Below are 23,974 nucleotides of genomic sequence, written 5' to 3'. Positions count from 1 at the left end.
CCTGTTGTACCATCTTCACAAGGTCATTTGCTGTTGTTCTGGGATTGATTTGAACTTTTCACACTAAAGTACGTTCATTTCTAGGAGACAGAACGCCTCTCCTTCCTGAGCGGTATGACGGCTTCGTGGTCCCATGGTATTTACACTCGCGTACTATTGTTTGTACAGATGAATGTTTGTAAATTGCTCCCATGGATGAACCAGACTTGTGGAGGTCTACAATTTTTTTTCTGAGGTCATGCCTGATTTCTTTTGATTTTCCCATGCTGTCAAGCAAAGAGGCACTGAGTTTGAAGGTAGACCTTGAAATGCATCCACCGGTACACCTCCAATTGACTCAAAAAATGTCAATTAGCCTATCAGAAGCTTCTAAAGCCATGACATAATTTGTTGTTTAAAGCTGTTTATAGCCACAGTCAACTTAGTGTATGTAAACTTCTGACCCACTGGAATTGTGATACAGTGAATTATAAGTGAAATAATCTGTCTGTAAACAATTGTTGGAAAAATTACTTGTGTCAGGCACAAAGTAGATGTCCTAACCGACTTGCCAAAACTAAACTTTGTTAACAAGAAATTTGTGGAGTGGTGGAAAAAGCGAGTTTTAATTACTCCAACCAAAGTGTATGTAAACTTCCAACTTCAACTGTACACTACCGTTCAAAAGTTTGGAGTCACATAGAAATTTCCTTGTTTTTGAAAGAAAACCTTTTTTTTTGTCCATTAAAATAACATCAAATTGATAAAAAATACAGTGTAGACAGTGTTAATGTTGTAAATGACTATTGTAACTGGAAACGGCAGATGTTTTTTTAATGGAAAATCTACATAGGCGTACACAGGCCCATTATCAGCAACCATCACTCCTGTGTTCCAATGGCACATTGTGTTAGGTAATCCAAGTTTATAATTTTAAAAGGCTAATTGATCATTAGAAAACCCTTTTGCAATTATGTTAGCACAGCTAAAAACTGTTGTCCTGATTGAAGAAGCAATAAAACTGGCCTTCTTTAGACTAGTTGAGTACAACGCTGTGTACTACTCCCTTCACAGAACAGCGCAAACTGGCTCTAACCAGAATAGAAAGAGGAGTGGGAGGCCCCGGTGCACAACTGAGCAAGAGGACAAGTACATTAGAGTGTCTAGTTTGAGAAACAGACGCCTCACAAGTCCTCAACTGGCAGCTTCATTACATAGTACCCGCAAAACTCCAGTCTCAACGTCAACAGTGAAGAGGCGACTCCGGGATGCTGCCTTCCAGGCAGAGTTCCTCTGTCCAGAGTCTGTGTTCTTTTTCCCATCTTAATCTTTTCTTTTTATTGGCCAGTCTAAGATTTGGCTTCTTTTTTTTTCAACTCTGCCTAGAAGGCCAGCATCCCGGAGTCGCCTCCTCACTGTTGACGTTGGGACTGGTGAACAAGGGTGGGCAAGGTTCTGACAAGCTTCTGGGTTTTGTTGGTGGTGGCAAGGACACACCCAAGAAACACTCACATCAAACCACTCCCCCAAATCAACTCACGTTTGGCTTCTGTCATGGCCGCCAGCATTTCTTGAGGAGCGAGCCAAAAACTATGCCAAATCAGCGGGTGCAGTTCCCCTTTAATGAGGAAGAGAGAGACTCCCTATGGCTTTACTCTGTAATCATCTGATTATTAGAAAATGATCTGAGCAATTTGTTCAGAAATTAGAGCAGTATTAAACAGTACCACCTTAAATTCTACACTAATGAGTTTCTGCTGTTCTCCATGGAGGTCTGGTTTGCTAATCACTGCAGCACTCTGTTGATGGCAGCCAGAGACGTGCACTGGCAGCATTATGTTGATGGCAGAGAGACACATGCTGTCCTGCAGTGCAGCCTAATGTTCTTCCTGTCAGGAGAACTGCTGACCTCAGCGCAGACAGAGACAACTGCCCTCAACCCATGAAATGATTACATTGTTGAAATAACCAACATTCCCACTCCTCCACCCACTCTGTGATTGTGCTTAGTGTTAATTACTGTTTAGGAATTGATTGATATAAATATATGTTTTGTATTGTATTAAACCATACCATTGACCTTTGCCCTTTGTGGTCCCCTAGGTGGAGTTCTTTGAGCCCTTCTGGGACAGTGGGGAGCCCTGTGTCGGGGAGAGGGGGGTCAAGGTGTGGAGAGCCTAGATGATGCAGCAGGAGAGAGGAGGCTGGCTCCAACCCAGTGAACAAGGTCAGTCACATTATAGCTAGCCTATATACTAAAACCTGTGGTAACACGTTACATGAAGTTGGCTTTCAAAACGACTTCTAACTTCCTTCATACTGGACACAGAGACATACAAATGGTATCCACAAGTGTCCCTTTAACCTTCCTGTGTTGTATCACTAATTACAGTAGTAACATCATAGTATAAGGACATTTTGGCGATATAAGTCATAGTGTTGTAATGTTAAAGGAATACTTCAGGATTTTGGCAATGAGGCCCTTTATCAATTTCCCCAGAGTCAGATGAACTCGTGGATACCATTTTTATGTCTGCATGGGATTTGAAGGAAGTTGCTAACTAGCCTTAGTGCAATTGCTAACTAGCGTTAGCACAATGCCTGGAAGTCTATGGGTATCTGCTAATGCTAGTTAGCCTTGGCTCACAAAGCGACTTCTAACTTTCTTCATACTGGACACAGAGACATACAAATGGTATCCCTTTAACCTTTAGAACCGCTGTGTGACGGATGATGAAGATGATAAAGATCAGGAGGAATCAGAGGTGAAGGATAAGACCTGGCTCAAGTGGAGGATCTGGTTGGACGTGGAGACGTCACATGAGGCTATCTATTGGCTGCCGTGGAGGGCAGACCAATCGGCGGAGGACTGTGAGGACCCGGACTGACAGGTATTGGCTGTAATCACTGGTGATAGTGGTGCCAAACCTGGGATATATCTACCATTAAAAATGGGTCCTAGCGTTGCTATTTACAGTGCATTCGGAAAGTATTCAGACCCCTTGACCCTTTCCACATTTTGTTATGTTACATCCTTATTCTAAAATGTATTAAATAGTTTTTTCCCCTCATCAATCTACACACAATACCCCATAATGACAAAGCAAAAATAGGTTTTTAGAAATGTTTACAAATGTATAAAAATAAATAAAACTGAAATATCATATTTACATAAGTATTCAGACCCTTTACTCGCTATTTTCTTGAAGCACCTTTGGCAGCAATTACAGCCTCGATTTGGGGAGTTCCTCCCACTCTTTTCTGCAGATCCTCTCAAGCTCTGTCAGGTTGGATGGGGAGTGTCGCTGCACAGCTTTTTTCAGGTCTGTCCAGAGATGTTCGATCGGGTTCAAGTTCGGGCTCTGGCTGGGCCACTCAAGGACATTCAGAGACCCGAAGCCACTCCTGTGTTGTCTTGGCTGTGTGCTTAGGGTCGTTGTCCTGTTGGAAGGTGAACCTTCAACCCCCGTCTGAAGTCCTGAGCAGGTTTTAATCAAGGATCTCTGTACTTTTCTCCGTTCATCTTTCCCTGCCGCTGAAATACATCCCCACAGCATGATGCTGCCACCACCATGCTTCACCGTAGCGATGGTGCCAGGTTTCCTCCAGACGTGACGCTTGGTATTCAGGCGAAAGGGTTTAATCTTGGTTTCATCAGACCAGAGAATCTTCTTTGTCATGGTCTGAGAGTCCTTTAGGTGCCTCTTGGCAAACTCCAAGCAGGCTGTAATGTGCCTTTTACTGAGGAGTGGCTTCCGTCTGGCCACTCTACCATAAAGGCCTGATTGGTGGAGTGCTGCAGAGATGGTTGTCCTTCTGGAAGGTTCTGCCATCTCCACAGAGGAACTCTGGAGCTCTGTCAGAGTGACCATCGGGTTCTTGGTTACCTCCCTGACCAAGGACCTTCTCCCCCGATTGCTCAGTTTGGCCAGGTGGCCAGCTCTAGGAAGAGTCTTGGTGGTTTCAAACTTCTTTCATTTAAGAATGATGGAGGCCACTGTGTTCTTGGGGACCTTCAATGCTGCAGAAATGTTTTTCTTTGACCTCATGGCTTGGATTTTGCTCTGACATGCACTGTCAACTGTGGGACTTTATATAGACAGGTGTGTGCCTGTAATTGTAATTTACCACAGGTGGACTCCAATCAAGTTGTAGAAGGATGATCAATGGGAACCGGATGCACCTGAGTCTCATAGCAAAGAGTCTGAATACTTATGTAAATTATTTCTGTTTTTTATTTTTAATACATTTGCAAACATTTCTAAAAACCTGTTTTGGCTTTGTCATTTGGGGGTATTGTGTGTAGATTGATGAGGAAAACATTTATTAAATCCTGCTGACACTTCCTGTTATAGCCTACAGTTCCTGGAGCCAGCTGCTGGACGACCTGGCTCTGCTGGGAGACGTTCATAATCCTGACTCACCTCTGACGACCTTCCCGTCAGCCCCGTGGGTCACATGACTTCGCTGCAGGGCACCAGGAGGGGGGCTTGGCTGTGCAAGCAGGGGGAGGAGTTTCTGTTCTCTACTCAGGAGAGAGCCGTCTTCTCACTGCACTGGATCCAGTATGAGAAGCTCAAGGTAACGCCAGGTTACCCTAGCTACAAGCTTTAGAGTCTGGCAAGCATATGCTCAGCCAAGGACAATTCCTTTTGGTTTGAAAGGCTTTTTCTAATTGTGAAGGAAATAACAGTAATTGTAAATGTACATGTCTTCAGTCCTTTTTAATGCCGAACTATGCGTCCTTCCCCCTCTCATTCTCCACTGAGATTCTCCCACTAATGCTCATGTCTCTCTGTGTCCCTTCTCCTTCGCTCTGTATGTAACATGAAGGTGCTGAGGTACGTGCGTGGAAGAAACAAGAAGCGTGTGAAAGCCCAGGGGAAGAGAAGCAAGTGCCTGGCCGAGCCTGTTGCGGGAGTACGCCCACCTGGAGTGGCTGCTAGGGAATCTGGACGAGGCCCACAAGGTGTTCGACACGGGTCTGGGCGTGGCAGGGGGGCTGGCAGACCCTGCCCTGTGTGACCTCTGCCTGCTCTACGCCCAGCTGGAGGTGGAGGAGACCTGGAGAGGGAGTACGGGCGGAGCAGTGGCAGGGAAGACTCACTAGGTTTACATTTACATTTACATTTAAGTCATTTAGCAGACGCTCTTATCCAGAGCGACTTACAAGGTTAAGTAGGCTCTAGTTTTGTCTAATCTTGATTATTGTCCAGTCGTGTTGTCCAGTGCTGCAAGGAAAGACCTAGTTAAACTGCAGCTGGCCCAGAACAGAGCACCACGTTTTGCTCTTAATTGTAATCAGAGGGCTGATATAAATACTATGCATACCAGTCTCTCTTGGCTAAGAGCTGAGGAGAGACTGACTGCATCACATTAATCTGTTGAAAATCCCAAATTGTTTGCATAGTCAAGTTACACACAGCTCTGACACACACACTTATCCCACCAGACATGCCACCAGGGGTCTTTTCACAGTCCCCATATCCAGAACAACTTCAAGAAAGCGTACACTATTATATAGAGCCCTTAATGCATGGAACTTCCTTCCACCTCATATTGCTCAAATAAACAGCAAACCTGGTTTCAAAAAACAGATAAAGCAACACATCGTGGCACAACGCCTCTCCTCTATTTGACCTAGATAGTTGGTCTGTATGCATTGATATGTAGGCTACGTGTGTCTTTACATTTTTTTATGTAGTTCTGTATTATGTCATTCTGTATTATGTTTCATGTTTTGTGTGGACCCCAGGAAGAGTAGCTGCTGCTTTTTCAACAGCTAATGGGGATCCTAATAAAATACCAAATACCACTACCGCCATGTCTTCACCAGCGGTCTACATCCTCACCAAGCTAGCAGAGGGTAGTTCGTATGCCCCCTTCACTGGACAGGTGGCTCCAGTGGCCGTTCTGAAGCCCAGGAAGGCATATGAGCAGGCGGTGGTGAGCTCCCTGCCGGGCAGGTCAAAGGTCTAGTGGGGTGTTATGCCCTGTTCCATTACCTGACTGTGGGGGGTTGATGATGCAGTCTACAGCCTGGCGAGGGAAAGGCTGGAGCAACACCCCGGTATGTCAGCCCAAGGGTCAGCTAGCAGCGAGGCTAACAGTGACACACAGACACAGAGCTCTGCTGCCTCAGAGTGTGAGGCCCTGGCTGTCCAGCAGGCGGCACTGCCGTGCTACCACAGCAGCACCAGCGTGTACCCAGTCAGCCATCTCAGACTGGCGCTGACCTCGGCGCTAGCCTGCTCTGCCTCGAGTGCCCCCCTGTGGCAGCTCTATGTGCAGATGGAGAAGCGCTACCACAGCGACGGCAGGGCACGCCGCTTCTTCCACAGCGTGACCAAGGCTAGTGCCAGTGTCGTGCCACGCCTGTTCGCCATCAGTGCAGAGGAAGCAGCTGGTGGACTCTACAGACGTGGGAACACTGAGGATGGAAGACTTTAATCAGTATCAATTTAATCAAATAATGTTGATAACTGAACACACACACACAGAGATAGTACTAGTCTGCAGTAGCTCACATTTAGATTGAAGTTCATTTGGTTAGCTAAGTGGATGTTTTTTCACGAGTTGTTATTGCTTTCTTGGCAGGTCTGGTTGCTATGGCGACACCTCCACCCTTCCAGAGAACGGCCTAAGCAACCGTATTCGCTCACTGTTTATGAACACCATAGCAACAGAGCACGGGGTCCTCTGTCCGTTGCTGTGGAGGATGTACATGAACTTCCTGGTATGACACCTCTTTAAAACATACCCCTAAATCATCCAGTTATCAGAACCTCAGACAGAGTTCCCATGGAGGAGGTGGACATACTGCTGGAGGACTGAGGCTCTAAAACTCTTCCCACAGTGCAACAGGGGCCTGGCTTCCTCAGACACTACTGTGGACACCCAGACGTCGTGCACTGACCAATAGAACAGTGTCCTCCAGAAAAAAATGCATTTTACTTTTCAAACAGTGTGAATAAATTATTTTACATACACTGTATTATGTGTTAATTCAAAAATGTCCATATTTTGATGTATTTAATATCTATTTTTATGTCAAGGACTTGAGTTTAAACTGATAAAAAATAGATTACTCTGATAATTTAAAATGAATGTTTTGTTTCCCAACACTGGTCTGCCAACCTTTATTTAAAAATAAGCTCTAAGCCTTTCACGCATTGTGAATCCTGAGGGATGCTTGTGTGCATTTCCTGCGGATAACGACATCACAGCTTAATGGTGTGGAACGGAGCACACCGGAGTGTACACTTTAGAGTCAGGAGGGAAGGAGAGAGGAAACACAGACATGAGGGTAGAGAAGCTTTATATAGTCTCGTCACTGCTTATCCTTCAGAGTAGTAGAGCATCCACTCTGGCTGTCTCAGGTGAGTCTGACACTTCTGATGACCTTTAACCTATTATAATGTGCCTCTGAGTTTACTGGATTGGCCTCTGCCTTTACATGCTACTAACTATATGCTACATTTCTACTTGATACCAACTACTCAGGCTGTGCTATGGTGATGTAGAATTTCATTAGTGAAATATATGGTAACGTGGATATCATGTAGTCTTGCTGATCCTATGTAGTTATTTCTCATAGCTGTATTTAATTTTTTTCCCTGAAATCAGATCAACAGACCTTTTATCTTATATATTTTAAAATAACTTCCATTCATGATGTTCTTTATTCTGATCACAGATAAAGAATGTAATGATGATGCATTTCCTGTCCGGGAAGACTGTGAAGTTGACACAGTGTGTGGAGAAGCTGTATGTCATCACAACCAGTATGTCACCTGCCATGTCAACCGCTGTGGCACCTGTGAACCTGTGTTCCGAGGCTATGACAACATCACTGTCAACTGCACCCGGTGTAAGACCATCTTCTGTAGTATTGGCTTACATCTCTTATCTGCAATGGGATTTGCCTTGTATATCAGTATGATTTTAGACATTTAGGCTTGGACATAAATTAAGTGGTTCAATTGCTTCCTTTGTATAAATCCACACCCATTACTCTGTAGGCTATGTCTATCTGATATCTGAGTAAGTTTGGAATGATACATGAAATTGGAAATATCTCATGTTATTGAACTCTTCATCAGTGACTCCAAAGTGTCGTCTAATACACCTGGAGATGTTGAGCAAGCACAGGACAGGAACCATGTTAACTGGGGGGAGTTTAGGGACAGAGTACTATCCAAACTGTGATGGAGCTGGTATGTTCAGACCTAAACAGTGCAGAGAGGAGGACACCAAACTATGCTGGTGTGTTAACAAGGCTGGAGTCCCAGTCTCTGACCAGACACATGACCCCCTCAAATGTGACAGGCTGGTCACAGTCCAGTGAGTGAAATCATGAAGTAAACTATATATTTTATTATAAGTATTATATATTGTTTCTAAAATACATAAGTGATCAATTATGTTCTCTCTTTCATTTGTAGTGTCATTGATATTCAATTCACATTTAAAGGGGAGTTCACACCTGTTGCAAAAACCATGGATGAGATACGAAGGTATGTGTCCTTCCTCTGTAGTAACCCATTGATATGCAGTTTTTATTAAATACATTTTTTATTGAGAAGTTATGTTGTCACGGCACCATTGTTGTTTCAGGCAGTTGGTATTAAAGCTGGACAGGGAATATACGCTGGATAAAACACAGATCTTAGACATAACTGTGAGTAAGCAGGCATGTTTCCTCATAGATTATCGTTTGAGATTGTGAGTGACCTCTGTCTTTATGAATGTGTCATCTTTGCCGGTCGGCCACCTCAGGTGCGGGAACTGTACCAAGTAGTGTCCATCCGCCTGACTGACAACAGGACAGACAAAGAGCCAGTGGACATAGCAACTGTGGCCTACTACATTGAGCGAGATGTAAGACATTTTATGAGAGCTGTATCTGCTTTCAGACATTTCAAAAAGGCTGTTTGCTTGTAAAGTCATTGAATATCTCTAACAGTCGGTGGAGGCTCCATATTTTAAGAAATAATATTTTTTTGTATAAAGGTCTGTTCAATCTGGCATGCCTGGTGCTAATATTTTGCTTTAACTATGCAGTAAAATGTAACTGTTTGCCATCCCCTCTAGTTGAAAAGCAACAAGTTTGGGTTTGAGGTGGATGGCCGGAGACTAGAGGTGGCGAGGGACTCTGTCAAGGTCCTATTCTTTCACTATGACCACCCACACATGGACATGATGACCATCAATCCAGGCTTTGCTGCCCTCATCGTCATCATTGCTCTGGCCATTATCATTGGTGTTTGTGTGTCTGTGAGTAAGAGCAAAACTAATTGTACACTAGATTCAGTACAATACCACTGCCATCCTCACATCACAACTTCCCTCTCTTTCTCCATCACTGTTGTCAGGTGGTGGTACGAAGGAAAGCTCTGCTGGAGAGGAGATTCCAGTTTGAAGTCATTGAGGTATAGTCTGATACAGCAAATTGCTGCATTCGTCTGAACTCTTAATGTATTGTCCTGTGTTTTACTCTCCCTTTTTAAATGTAGGTTCAGGGGCAGGACAACCACCTGGAACAGCAAGAAGCTACCATGACCTACTTTGTTATGTAACATACTTTATCTTTGTTGGTTATAGTAGATTTGTTTATTTTTTAGTTGTCATTCAGTTCATTTATATGCAAAGTTGTTGTCCAATTATCTCTGTCCCTGACAAACAATAGTCAGCTGCACATTATGGAAATATTGTAATTGGTTGATTTCTTAACATGGATTCGAACTTGTTGCTTTAATGAAATATTAAACAAGAATTGACCATGGTTGAAAAAAAATATCAATATGTACTTTATTTGAAATAAAAATCTGAATTGTTTCAAATTGTTTATTTACTATTATTGTACTTCAAGAGGTGATACTTAGAAGGTTATGGTAACAGACCATAATACAAGATTGTTCTTTAATAGCTGCAGAATTGAATACCAAACAGCTGGCTACATCAAGTCCAAACTATACAATGAACATGTATGAAAGGTTTTACTAGGCAATAAGTTTCGAAGCAGTAAGTGAAAGAACAGGACATTTCTGAAGTGCGTTCCGCCCCTGTTGTTAGAGGTATAGTCCCTCTGGTGTCCCTTCCTGTTTCTTATACAACACGTTCTCCTTCGACTTCTTAAAGTCCTCGTTCGTCACCTTCATCCTGCGCTCTCTCAGAGCCATCAGCCCTGCCTCTGTACAAATGGCCTGAAATGAGAGAAATAAGTTAAACACTTCAGTGAAAATTCTTTGAGGTGCCGCAGGATGGCAGCAAAACCAGAAGGTAAAAGTTAAATAGAAGAGCAGACAGTCTTTCTTTTGAGTAGTCTAATTACTATCTCCCAGCTTGGTGCTGCAACGTCAGTACTGCACCTTGATGTCAGCTCCGGAGAGGTCATCCTTGGCCAGGATCAGTTCGTCCAGGGTCACATCGTCTGCCACAGTCATCCTGCTGGTGTGGATCTGGAAGATTCTTCGCTTGGTCTTCTCATCCGGCAGGGGGAACTCTATTTTACGGTCAATACGGCCTGAGGAGTGGGGGACAAAAAGATATACCAAATCAGAGGACATGCTCCTTGGGGCAATCACATAAGATACGTGATCTTCCTGTCTGGGTTGGGTTTGTGCAGTGGGGGAGATCTTCATGGGCTATACTCGGCCTTGTCTCAGGTAAGTAAGTTGGTGGTTTGAAGATATCCCTCTAGTGGTGTGGGGGCTGTGCTTTGGAAAAGTGGGTGGGGTTATATCCTGCCTGTTTGGCTCTGTCTGGGGTTATCGTCGGACAGTGTCTCCCGACCCCTCCTGTCTCAGCCTCCAGTATTTATGCTGCAATAGTGTGTGTCGGGGTGCTAGGATCAGTATGCTATTTCTCCTGTCTTATCCTGTGTGAATTTAAGTAAGCTCCCCCTAACTCCATTCTCTCGGAGAACCTGAGCCCTAGGACCATGCCTCGAGACTACCTGGCCTGATGACTCCTTGCTGTCCCTAGTCTACCCGCTGCTGCTCCAGTTTCAACTGTTCTGCCTGCAGCTATGGAACCCTGACCTGTTCACCGGACGTGCTACCTTGTCCCGGACCTGATGTTTTCGACTCTCTCTCTCCCCCGCACCTGCTGCCTCTAACTGAATGATCGGCTATGAAAAGCCAACTGACATTTACTCCTGAGGTGCTGACTTGTTGCACCCTCTACAACCACTGTTATTATTCAACCCTGCTGGTCATCTATGAACGTTTGAACATCTTGGCCATGTACTGTTATAATCTCCACCAGGCACAGCCAGAAGAGGACTGGCCACCCCTCAGAGCCTGGTTCCTCTCTAGGTTTCTTCCTAGGTTTTGGCATTTCTAGGGAGTTTTTCCTAGCCACCGTGCTTCTAGAACCGCATTGCTTGCCGTTTGTGGTTTTAGGCTGGGTTTCTGTACAGCACTTTGTGACATCGGCTGATGTAAAAAGGGCTTTACAAATTGATTTGATACTGCATCTCCAATCATTACTTGCTCAAAGTCAGGATTAATTTAGGTTGGCACAGGCTGCATTGTAATTTCAATTGAAGATTCATAGTCGTATATTAATGTTATCGTGTACCTGGTCTGATGAGTGCGGGGTCCAGGGTCTCTATCCTGTTGGTGGCCATAATGACCTTGACATCACCTCTGGAATCAAAGCCATCCAGCTGGTTAAGCAGCTCCAGCAAAGTCCTCTGGATCTCCCGCTCCCCTCCTGAGTTAGAGTCATACCTGCAGAGGACACAGTACTCAGCCCACACCCTCAACCACACCATAATATTGTAGAGATTACCTCCTATACATGGAGGTTCATTGAAGTATACAAAACATAGTACTGTAATCCAGTGGTGGTCGGTGCCGTTTAAGATGAGGGAGGACAATTTTTTTGTTGTTGAGCATGGCCTTATTTCCATTACTGCATATTGGATGACTGTCATTCATATTCCATTCACCCAGTTCAATGTAACAGTGATAGGTTTAGGCTACTACATGATACTCTAATTTCCCCTGTACTCATCATGAGGTTGCTACAACCTAGCCTACGAATGAACGTTTACAACGTACGTGCACACAGGTCAATACCGCCTTGCACACTCTTGCCTGCATCTACATACAAACAGAATGTACATTTTAGTCATTTAGCAGACACTAGATAAGAGCGACTTAGTGAGTGCTAGTGGTGTAACGGACCGTAGTTGATCCGTACGGATCACCCCCCCCCACGGTTCGGCACGCATTTGAACCGCAGATCAATTACAAAGTTTAATCATCATAGTGTGAAACAGTTTTTCTGCCGCTGTTACTTTATAAAGTAATAATTCCCTAAATCTCAATGCAGAGTTGCAGTGAAAAGATAAAGACAGATGCGTGCTGTGTTTTACTCTGAAGCCTGAAGGTTGATTTGATTATTTTTGGCATGTTGAATCCCAACGAATCAATCCTGGATGCTCGCGTTGCAAAAAGCAAAGATGAAAAATTTGCAGTGACAGCGATGGCTAGCGGAGGAGCTGAAGAACTGGAAAAGCCTCCCGCTTCATTTAAGTCTCATGTATGGGAGCATTTTGGTTCCCTGTCAAGAAGGGTGGTGGACAACACCATTACGATGTGTAGGCATTGTGCCGTATGATTATGGAAATACATGGAGCATGGTCACACATTTAAAGCGTCATCACTCTGGTGTGTCAGTGACAGGAACCAACTCAGCCAAGAGACAACAACTTCTCACTGCGGCATTTAAGCAGCCCTTTGCTGCAGAATCAGACCGGGCTAAAGCCATCACCAAATCTATTGGGATGTTTATCACTGCAGACATGAGGCCATACTCTGTTGTGGAAAACAAAGGGTTGAAAAATATGGTGAAAGTGCTTGAGCCACGCTACGAAATCCCCTCTCGCACCCACTTCAGTATGAAGATCGTGACAGATCTTTATGAACAGGAAAATATCAAAATTGTCGACGAATTATCCAAGGCCTCCTCTGTTGCCCTCACCACAGACTGGTGGACCTCCAGGGGAGTGGGAGATGCCAAGTCCGGTGCTACAGACACGCCCCCTCTATGAGAGTCACACAGGCACAAATCTGGCGCAGGTATTGCTAGGAGCAGTAGCAGAGTGGAAGCTAGAGGCACCCAATAGCAATATCCCAACCACCACAGATAATGCCAAGAACCAAGTAAATGCAGTGATAGAGGCTGGACTGGGGCCACAGATAGCTTGCTTTGCACATGATCAATTTAGCATCCCAAAGGGGAATCTCAGTGAACCAGATGGACCGCCTCCTTGGGAGAATCAGGAAGGTGGCTTCCTTTTTCCACCGAAGCACAACAGCCGCTCATGTGCTTAAGACCAAGCAAGAAATGCTACAGCTACCGACCCACAAGCTCATACACCATGTCACAACAAGATAGCTCTCCAACATGTCAGAAGTGGAGTTCCATCTTGAGCAGCAGGCAGCTGTATACTCTGCACTGACAGACAAGACCCTAAAAAAACAAAGACATCGTCACCTTGTCTGATGATGATGTGAAAGTGGCAGAGGAGGTCCTCCAGGTGCTCAAACGCCTCAAAATAGTTACAACTCTATTGAGCACTGAAACTGCACCATCTGTGTCCATGATCCTACCTCTGAAAACAAGGATTCTACAATCCATGGCCCCAAGTGAGGAAGACAGCACCATCACTAGAGATGTGAAGGCTGCCATTAGAGAACCCCAGATACCCCCCTAATGTACAGGACTACCTTCCTAGATCTACTGCACTGGATCCAAGGTTCAAGTCCCTGTCTCACCTAGACCCTGCCCTTCGCCGGAGGACATACAGTGATCTCACCACTGAGATTGTGGCCACTGAAGAGGTAAAACAATAAAATAAGTGTGAATTACCTAAATAATAAATATACTGCAGTCTAATGTTAGTCTATGCTATTGCTATTAGAATCATCCATTATTGATTTGGAATAATAATGGCTTTTATTAAATGTTATTGCCACAATTATAGTTCTATGAAAATAATGAGTTAGTTTAATAGATCAAGTCATTTTTTTCTGCAGGGTCAAGCCACAGAGCCGACAGGAGCAGACTCAGAGGCATCTCCTCCACAAAATCATTTGGCCATGAAGGAGCTTTTCAGGGAGACCTTTGTGAGCAAGGACACAGGCAAGACGTTTTCCAACACCATCAAAGAGGAGGTGGCATCCCAGTGGATGGTGATCCACTGGCATGGTGGAAAAGCAATGAGTGCAAATACCCTCACACTGCCATGATGGCAAGATGCTACCTGGCTGTGCCTGGCACTTCAGTTCCTAGCGAGAGGTTGTTCTCCAAGGCAAGGGACATAGTGACTGCAAAGAGGTCTACCCTCTCCCCAGACAATGTAGACATCCTCATCTTTTTGAAAAACTATTTGAAGTTATAAGCTCAGGTCTGCTTTGCTTTGATGACGTGGACACAGGCTATTTTTTCATGCACTATTGTTCAAAGGAAGAAAGTAACACGCCTCATATTGCACTTTAATTTAACAATTGAGTATGGAATATATTTTAAGATTTTATTTAAACATTGAAAAGTTCCTTGCTTAAAGTGTTCTTTAAGTAATAAATGGAAAGCAAAGTTATATTTGTCTCCCTTTTTTTGTTTGTTGCTGATCCGAAAAATGATCTGATCGTGACTCAAAACCGTGAGTTTTGTGATCCGTTGCACCACTAGTGAGTACATACATTTTTCATAATGGTACCCCTTTGGAATCAAACTCACAACCCTGGCATTACAAGTGCCATGCTCTACCAACTGAGCCACAAGGCATGATTCCTTTGATCGTTGTACAATTCCTTCTCGCATCTATGCGCTCTCACCTTTTCCCTTCACTTGTGGACTTCAGTTCACAACACATCAGCTGTCTGTGACCAGGCAAAAAATTATTTCTAAGCCAAACCTTTATATCATAACTGCTAACTGCCACACACAGGCTACATTGTTGTCACCATATTAACGTCATAGCTACTAGAATTAACGCGTTAGTAAACCTGCTACAATCATGCTGTACAGAGTACAGTCAGCCGCAAACAGTTTAGCAGTTACACTAGCGGGTCCCGGCGGCAATACATTAATAAAACCAAAAGCTTACCTTGATTTGGAAGAGTTCCAGTGTTGGATATTCATAGCCAGCTAGCTAACATAGCATCCCTCTCTGTTTGAGCTGGGTGTTTGAGTAGGCTAAACTAGCTAGCTGCATTTGCTTGCTAAGTAAGTTAATTTGGGTTAATTTGGGTCTCTCTTGCTTCTTCATTTTTTGAAGAAATTAATTTGTTCATAACTATTGTCTTTCTCTCTGAGTCAACTACTAACCACATTTTATGTACTGCAGTGCTAGCTAGCTGTAGCTTATACTAGATTAATTCTCTGATCCTTTGATTGGGTGGACAATAAGAGCTCCTATAGGTTGGAGGACATCCTCCAGAAGTTGTCCTAATTACAGTGTAAGTCTATGGAAGGGGGTGAGAACCACGAGACTCCTAGGTTTTGTATCGAAGTCAATGTACCCAGAGGAGGACGGAAGCAAGCTGTCCTCCGGCTACACCATGGTGCTACTCTACAGAGTGGAAAACAGTGTTTTATTCAATTATTTGGTGACTTGAATATATTTAGCATTGTTTAATCTAAAAAGGATAACTTTAATGTTTCACTATTTTTTGTTTTATGAAATTCACTGAGGATGGTCCTCCCCTTACTCATCTTAGGAGCCTCTACTGCTGTAATCACATTGTGTCCACTGTACTGCTAATTCCATCACTTAGCAATAGTAAAGCAAGTAAGTAAGCTTTGTACGAGCCAGAACGGCCCTTAGGGCAGGCGCCTATCTCCTGTTTCTGTAGCGAAAGGCAACTTAATGTCGGCCTACACTCCCTGGACATACAGAGATGCATCAAGGTTTTGGTATGACCCGACCGGGGATGGAACCCCCAACCTTCCAATCTCAAGGTAGACACTATGGACATATATTGGGCGACCAATGGAAAGTTGGGTGATGACTATTTATCAGAGTTCACATACAATGCCTTCAGAAAGTATTCACACCCCTTGACCTTTTCCACATTGTGGGTTACACATTTTTTGTCAATGATTTACACAAAATACTTTGCAAAGTCAAAATAAAAAAAGGAAATACATTTAAAAAAAACACCAATACATCTTGATTAGATGATTATTCCACCCCCTGAGTCAATACATGCTAGAATCACCATTGGCAGCGATTACAGCTCTCTGCACTGATTACAGAGTCTTTCTGGGTAGGTCTCTAAGAGCTTTGAACACCTGGATTGTATAATATTTGCCCATTATTCTTTCTAAAATTCTTCAAACTCTCAAGTTGGTTGTTGATCATTGCTAGACAGCCATTTTCAAGTCTTGCCATAGATTTAAGCCGATTTAAGTCAAAACGAACTACTCCACTCGGGAACATTCAATGTCGTCTTGGTAAGAAACTCCAGTGTATATTTGGCCTTGTGTTTTAGGTAATTTGTTCTTAACTGACTTGCCTAGTTAAATAAAAGGTAAAAAAATACATTAAAAAAAATTGTCCTGCTGAAAAGGTGAATTTGTCTCCCAGGGTCTGTTGGAAAGCAGACAGAACCAAGTTTTCCTCTAGGATTTTGCCTGTGCTTAACTCTAGTTTATTTTTATCATAAAAAAACTCCATAGTCCTTGCCATTGACAAGGATACCCATAACATGATGCAGCCACCACCATGCTTGAAAATATGAAGAGTGGTACTTAGTGATGTCTTGTGTTGGATTTGCCCAAAACAACACTTTGTATTCGGGATAAAAAGTGAATTTCTTTGCCACATTGCCATCAGCCATCTACCAATAGGTGCAATTCTTTGTGAACCATTGGAAAACCTCCCTGGTCTTTGTGGTTGAAAGAGGGACATTACATATAATTGTTTTTGTGGGGTAGTCATTCAAAAATCATGTTAAAACACTATTATTGCACAGAGTGAGTCCATGCAACTTATTATGTGACTTGTTAAGCACATTTTTACTCCTGAACTTATTTAGGCTTGCGTTAACAAAAGGGATCAATACTTATTGACTCAGGGCATTTCAGCTTTTCATTTTTTATTAATTTGAAACCATAACTCCACTTTGACTTTATGGGGTATTGTGTGTAGATCAGGGACACAAAATCTAAACGGTATCAATTTTACATTTAGGCTGTAACACAACATGTGGAAAAATTCAAGGGATGTAAATATTTTCTGAAGGCACTGTAGGTCTCTGTGATTAAGCAACCAGGAAAATAAGGAGTGCTCAACAAATCACAACATACCTTTTTTTTTGTATTTAAGAAAAACGCCAAAATTATTGAAACCCTTGATGAAGATGAGCAAAAAAATACTGAACTATATTGTATGCTCCCCTAAAATTGGGAAATAATATTATTTTATACTAAAACAATTGCACAGAGAAAAAGTTTGTTTAACAAGTAATAAAACAAATCTCAAAAGCCTCCACTGGTCCTGTTGCCTTTAAGGTCAACAGCATCCTGAACTTTACCAAGTACTGGGATATTTTAGTCAAAAACCTGGTTGCCTCTGCCAGGAGGCTGGCACTTGGCCGCAAGTGGATCTTCCAGCAAGACAATAACCCCAAGCACACATCAACATCCACAAAGAAATGGTTAATTGACCACAAAAAGTAACATTTGCAATGGCCGTCTCAGTCTCCGGACTTGAATCCCAAATGAAAACCTGTGGTTTAAATTGAAGAGGGAAGTACATAAGCACAGACGAAGGATATCAAGGATCTGGAAAGATTCTGTATGGAGGAATGGTCTAAGATTTTCCCAATGTGTTCTCCAATCTCATAAAACATTTTAGAAAAAGGCTCAGTGTCATTATCATCACAAAGGAAGGGTGAAGGAGTATTGAAAACAGCGGTGGCAATAATGTTGACCCCTATGTGTTTTAGATTTTTTTTTGTGCTGTTAAACAAAATTATTTCTCTGAGCAATTTTTCCAACCGATACTCATTGAAACCTTGGTACAGCAGTGAAGGGAACAGGGAGAGGACTGCGCCTAGGCCGAGGGTGGGCCCTATTAGCAGAACACATATGTACTTGTTATTGCTAAATAACGAGGTGAACACAAGGACAACGGTCAAAAGACAAGGGTGGGGAGGGCATGGTTCCTGTTTTGCGGATTCTGTTTTGCAAGCAGTGGCTTCTTTACATAGGTGATAGTTATAGAGAGAGAGAGGATGCAGACTATCGTAGCGATGACATCCTATACACATTGAGGTATACAAAACATAGTAATGTAAATCACATTGTGTCCACTGTACTGCTAACTCAATCATTAAGCAATAGTAAAGCAAGTAAGAAAGCCTTGTCTGAGCCAGAACTGCCTTTAGGCTCCTGCCCCATCTCCCGTTTGAGTAGCGAGAGGCAACTTAATGTCGGCCTACCAGTACACTCCCTGGACAGGACGCTAATGCTGAGTGCTATACAGAGAGGCATTGGTGTCTTTGGTATGACTCCACTGGGGATTGAACCCCCAACCTCCAAAACTTAAGGCGGACACTAATAAGGCTACTGAGTTTGTGCAATAGCACAATAACATATTTGCCAATAGGCAAATATTGGTTGAGTAAGCATTGTTTCCTTGTTATTTTGGCATAGGCAAACATAGACCCTAAGTAGTAGCTTTTTTCACAGATTTCAACCAAAAATCTACTTGTGCCTAAGAACAGCCCTTAGCAGTGATATATTGGCCATATATGACTCCCCCTCGGGACATATGCTTAATCAATTTTCAGTTTGTTGCTAACCTAATCAAATACCATGGAAATGTGGGTGTTGGTAGGTCTCCGTGATTCAGCAACCAGGAAAATAGGAGGGGTGCTCAACTTCAAGGTCTTACTCATGAAAAACTTGTAATTGCTAAATAACAGGAGTGAAAACAAAAACATGGGTCAATAGACAGGGGGGGGGGTCATGGTTCCTGTTTTGCAAGCTACAATATTGCCTTTTCACTCTATATCGGTCACCTACGTTAATGATGCAGACGGCTTCGCACCGGTTTATGTAAATTAGTTTGTGGTTAACGAAACAGACCTATTAGCGTGCAACAAGTATAACTCATCTGTGAACCCAGAGTATAAATATTGGCTCACAAGCTGAGTGTGCCTCTCGAGTGTCTCCAGAAGCTGACGAAGTATTGACAAAGTATTGGAATTGACAAAGTAACTGCTGTGTTGACAAAAAACTAGCTATATAAGCCTTCCCTACTCGAAGCCCTGCCTAGTGTCATCTCGGGAGTCCGGTCCAGCCTTCAGCAGACATGATGTACTGTTCTCTTCTGCTGATGATCCCTCTCCTGATGGCGCAACACACGTCATATACAAACCCTTCACTTCTGGGTAAGGCTTCAGAAGTTCCCAAGAGAGAGAAGTTACTAAGAGATAGGTCCCTTTACGTCGCCAGAAGCTGCCAGGAAATAAGGGCGCACTATTTTGAATTTGAAGACGGGCTGTACTACCTGACCACAGAGAACGGGGTGGTGTACCAAACCTTCAGGAAGCGTGTCTCGGTGTGGTAGCGCAGGATGGCAGTGGGGTGGCTGGACGTTGGTGGCGAGCGTACACGAGAACAACATCTATGGGAAGTGCACGCTGGGTGACCGTTGGACAAGCCAGCAGGGCAGCAACCCCTTTCGGCCAGAAGGGGATGGCAACTGGGTCAACATAAACACTTTCGGAAAAGCTGAAGGCGCCACTGCTGACGATTACAAGAATCCTGGCTACTATGACATCAAGGCATAAGACATGTCGGTGTGGCACATTCCCAACAATAAACCGATGAAAGACTGGAACCCCACCGCCATCCTGGGCTACCCACCGAAACACGCTTCCTGAGCCAATACGGGGGAAACCTGCATGAACTCTTCCACAGGTACCCAGTGAAGTACATCGCTGGTGCACCTTTGATCAACAATGGACCCTCGATTCCCATAGTTTATGACCATGGGGACAAACAGACCACCAAAGCGTTTTACGGCCCTTACGCTCAAAGGGAGTTTGAACCAGGCTTCATCAGTTTCAGAGCAATTAATTGGGAATGGGCAGCCATGGCTATTTGCTCTGGGACCAAACCCAAAGGCGGACAGGTTGATGCATACTGTATTTCTCTGAGGCGGCCCCAAAACAGTGTGGGGGACTTCACCTCCTTTGCCTGGAATGGCTATGGGAACCACAAAGGCTGGAGTGTATCAAAAGACATGCTTGAGTCAGCTGTGTTACTCTTCTACCGCTGACGGCCAGGCCATTTTACTTTTCTACAGTAATTTTGTCAATTATATTACTGTAAACTAAAGCAGTACTATAAAACAGTGGGCTCCAACTTTTTCTAGCATGAGAGCTACTTTAACATTTTATTTTTTTACTTGTCACTACAAAAAAAAAAAATATAGCTTTCAAATAGGCACATTCTTATCCTCCCCCCTTCAACTGTCAATGTTTTCTGTCAATGTACCTGGTAAAATAATGGTTAATAAACAACTAAGGGGGTCCTATAAAACCTGCTTATTTCCCCAAATTGTGTTCTCATTCATTTCCTAGTTTTAGAAAAAAATTACAATTGTTCATAGAGAAACAACAAAATGGGATGTTCTGAATCCACGTTAACGCTTAAATCATATAAGTTTTCCAGACTTTTTTTTTTAATACACATTTAGATTTGAGTGTCATTCCCCTTTAATCGCGCATCTATCGCGTCAGAAATGTCCCATCTAATGTGCCAGTTTAGCAATGGTTCTGTACTGTTGCTGCTAATTTCATGGCAAAGTTTACAAATAACAAATAATAGATATTCAGTACCATCACATGTAATCTTTAAGTTGCTGATATTGTGATTTGTTCTAGGCCAGCCCAAGATAATGTAAAACACTTAATGACAACTGTTGTATTTAGGGGGATGGCGGTAGGAAAGTGGGTTTGTGTGTGCTTGTTTGTACTTTTCCCCCCAGTGTGCAATAATGTAACAATAAAGTAGTCTATAGATTTGTGAACATGAAATGAGCCTACTGTATTTTTTCATTATAATTATGATGAACTCCTCATCAACATAAGACACATACTCCTGCACACAACCTCAATGACCACGGTCTGAAAACCCCTCTAGCCTTGCCTTTTAGTCCCGATGGCGTCGATCTCATCGATGAAGACGATGGAGGGTGCGTGTTCCTCGGCCACCCTGAACAGCTCTCGGACCAGCTTAGGCCCGTCCCCCAGGTACTTCTGGATCAGCTCAGAGCCCACCACACGCAGGAAAGTTGCGGACGTCTGGTTAGCCACCGCCTTGGCCAGTAGGGTCTTCCCTAACACATCATAAGAACAGTGTCAAACTATGCCACTTTTAGAGGCGGTTTCTAGATGTAGTTTTGGACTACAAAGCAAGTTCAATGGAGAATCTCCCTTTTAAATGCTTTTTAGTCCAGGATTAGGCCTAAAGGTGCAATCAGCAGTTGAAACTATAACAAAGTGTTTCAAGTAAAAAGCTGAAGGATGGGGCTGGAGAAATGTAACCACTCTTAAATTTGTAGACAGAGCTATGGACTGACCATCCATGATATCAAAATTATAGTTTTAACCATGTTGAGGCTATACAGTGTTTGTTTACATTTACTTTGTTTACAAACATTGGAGTAGAACAAGCTCATATTTTGGGTTCTGATGGGATGTGACAGTTGAACTAAGTCCATGAGACATTTATAAGTTATATTCTTGAAGAATCAATGGGAAAATATCCTTAATTAATAACTCTGAAATCAAATGTAGCAACTGCAGATTGCCTTTTTAATCTGTGCACAGGAAAACACCCCTTTAAGTATTACCAGAGAAAAGACATATCCAAATGCTGTTCTATCTTAAATGTTTGTCCGCAATTGTTTTAGTTGTTTTACCGGTCCCTGGTGCGCCATACAGAATGACTCCTTTAGGAGGTTTGATGCCCATCTCTTCATAGTACTCCGGATGGGTCAGAGGGAGCTCCACAGACTCCTGAGAGGAACACAGGGAACCACAAGTACAGTTGTCAGTCAGGAAAAATGGTTACCATGTGTTTGATATCGTTCCATATAAGCCATTACAATGACTCTGTACTCCAATTTAAAGTGACACTAGCCTCCACGGACCCAGATGTAACCATTTACATTAAGAATACAGAATAGTTGGCTTGGAAAAATCTTGGGAGTCTAATGCATTGAAACGCTATGCCTGAGTAGAGCATTAACATGAACTGTTGTTCTGTGCTCTACTGCTCTACCTTAATTTCCTGGATCTGGTTATCCAGTCCACCAATGTCAGCGTACGTCTCCTGTGGGGCCTTCTCCACCTTCATCACTGTCACCAGAGGATCAGTGTCATCCATTAGGACCCCAATGACGGCATGGACCTGTGAACACACGTCACTCAATGGAAATGTACAGTAAATATCAGCTTTTCAATGAATGTTTTGCCAGAGTCAGGGCAACAGCCAAACACAGCTTAATGGCAGACTCCGTCAGTAATGGCAGACTCAGTCAGTACCTTGTGGTTGAGAAGGACGGAACAGCCCGGCTCCAGCAGGTCCTTGTCTACAAAGGAGAGGATGCTGACATAGTGCTCAGAGCCCACAGACGTAGAAACGATGGCGTGGTTGTCATCGATGATCTCTTCCAGGTTCCCCACTGACATGGGGGTTCCTCTCAGATCATCTACCTTAGACCTCTCCTCCTGCAGGACAACAGAGGATGGATGAATTCATTAATATTTAGTTAAAAAGGTGCAGTGTGAAGGCTTTATAGTGTTATGTTTTATAGGGATGCAAAGAGATCGACTGATATATATTTTACTGATAGGACCATATGAACAGTGTTTTATATGCTGCCTGTACATTAAGTGCCCTTCGGGAACAATAAAGATCAAGACTTTTTAATAGATTTTCTTGTACACTACCTCTTGTTTCTCCTCAAGGGGCTTCATCTGTTCCTGGTTCCTGATAAACTCCTCCTCCATCAGCAGGTAGTCTTTGATCCGCTCCTGCTTCAGCAGCTTCAGCCTGCAGTGTGTATGGGGAGTTACTGAGAGAGCGAGAGAGCGAGAGAGCGATCATTCAGTTGTATGGAACAGGTAAAATTGTCTGGAAAAACAGCAGTTGTAAAATTGTAAACAGCAGTCTGTTGCGGTTTACAATTCAACATCAGTAAGTAGAAAGGATCTCTGCCATGACAATGAAAAGTATAAAGTTAAATGTAGCCCAACTAACTTACCAAGAGGTAGCTTGCTGGCAGCATCAGGTCCCTTGCTCTTCTTCTTCCTCTTCCCAACCCTGGTGGGGATTGGTGGTTCATATTTCTTTTTCTTATCCTGAACAGTCCAGCAAAAGTTACAGAACAGTGTGACCAGTTATCAGACAAAGAGTCGATGTGTAGCAAACTGGTTAGATGAATATTCAAGTTTTCACAAGGTTAGCTTAAGTGTTATTAGCAACATGAGATAGCTAACGTTACTAGATTTTGAGACAGAGTAACGTTAGCTAGCTAGCTACTAGTATGGATTACTTACCTTGTCGTCTTTTTTTCCTCCCCCGGGTCCATGTCCTCCACTCTGACTTTGACCCTGTCAAATAAATCACATATCGGACACACAGTGAAGATACACTCAAAAGCACTTAGCTAGTAACAGTGAGTTAGCTGTATTTCAAAACTATAACAAGTTGCTAGCCACAATCTACCTAGCTAGCTAACATGTTTCCTCCTGCAAATGGCAGATTGGAATTACGCAGCAAACACGTTCAACAAAATGACAGTTTAGAATGCGATCATAAATTAAGTTAAAATACTAGAAATATTGATTTGGAGAAACTGCTGGCTCACCATAGCTTGCTATCCGGTCTGTCAGCGTCGCTTACGTAATACGTCAGAGTATGGCAAGCGAAGCATATCAAAATGAAGAAAAAT

General features: G+C 43.2%; 2 protein-coding genes and 1 pseudogene across 6 annotated transcripts in view; 2 read left to right on the top strand and 1 right to left on the bottom strand.

Moving 5' to 3' along the window:
• The window catches only part of LOC106601253 (epithelial cell adhesion molecule), a 23,317-nt gene extending 13,496 nt beyond the window's left edge, over positions 1 to 9,821 (top strand). For 3 of the 5 annotated variants that reach the window (XM_082973772.1, XM_082973779.1, XM_082973770.1), the window contains 11 exons: positions 2,083 to 2,206; positions 2,694 to 2,870; positions 4,335 to 4,560; positions 4,813 to 7,849; positions 8,082 to 8,322; positions 8,424 to 8,495; positions 8,596 to 8,659; positions 8,758 to 8,859; positions 9,073 to 9,255; positions 9,354 to 9,410; positions 9,495 to 9,821. In XM_082973772.1, coding sequence (XP_082829898.1) covers positions 7,651 to 7,849; positions 8,082 to 8,322; positions 8,424 to 8,495; positions 8,596 to 8,659; positions 8,758 to 8,859; positions 9,073 to 9,255; positions 9,354 to 9,410; positions 9,495 to 9,557 — 981 coding nt within the window. In that variant the 5' untranslated portion in view covers positions 2,083 to 2,206; positions 2,694 to 2,870; positions 4,335 to 4,560; positions 4,813 to 7,650 and the 3' untranslated portion in view covers positions 9,558 to 9,821. The remainder of the gene's footprint in view (positions 1 to 2,082; positions 2,207 to 2,693; positions 2,871 to 4,334; positions 4,561 to 4,812; positions 7,850 to 8,081; positions 8,323 to 8,423; positions 8,496 to 8,595; positions 8,660 to 8,757; positions 8,860 to 9,072; positions 9,256 to 9,353; positions 9,411 to 9,494) is intronic. The other 2 variants (XM_082973776.1, XM_082973773.1) reach the window with 2 other exon arrangements.
• On the bottom strand, positions 9,765 to 23,974 carry LOC106601249 (26S proteasome regulatory subunit 4). Its single transcript, XM_014193312.3, has 11 exons — positions 23,891 to 23,974; positions 23,580 to 23,633; positions 23,285 to 23,381; positions 22,971 to 23,095; positions 22,563 to 22,748; positions 22,300 to 22,428; positions 21,938 to 22,034; positions 21,163 to 21,352; positions 11,563 to 11,714; positions 10,350 to 10,504; positions 9,765 to 10,184 (listed from the first exon to the last, which is right to left on the bottom strand). Exons 1-11 carry the CDS (start codon positions 23,891 to 23,893, stop codon positions 10,050 to 10,052), a joined length of 1,323 nt encoding a protein of 440 aa, XP_014048787.1. The 5' UTR covers positions 23,894 to 23,974; the 3' UTR covers positions 9,765 to 10,049.
• LOC106601264 (intelectin pseudogene) lies at positions 19,005 to 20,983 on the top strand (annotated as a pseudogene).

The sequence above is a fragment of the Salmo salar genome, chromosome 01 (genome assembly GCF_965601325.2).
Source record: "Salmo salar chromosome 01, fSalSal1, whole genome shotgun sequence".
NCBI lineage: Eukaryota > Metazoa > Chordata > Actinopteri > Salmoniformes > Salmonidae > Salmo > Salmo salar.
Note: the sequence above shows the minus strand (reverse complement) of the source record. Positions and strands in the feature narration are given on the sequence as shown.

Bases quoted from the DNA above. Each gene is read 5' to 3' on its own strand.
- LOC106601249 (XM_014193312.3), bottom strand. The intron at 22,749-22,970 runs GTAGTGTACAAG...GTTGTCCTGCAG, and splicing joins CCCTTGAGGAGAAACAAGAG to GAGGAGAGGTCTAAGGTAGA. The intron at 10,505-11,562 runs GTACACGATAAC...CCCACTCCTCAG, and splicing joins CCCCGCACTCATCAGACCAG to GCCGTATTGACCGTAAAATA.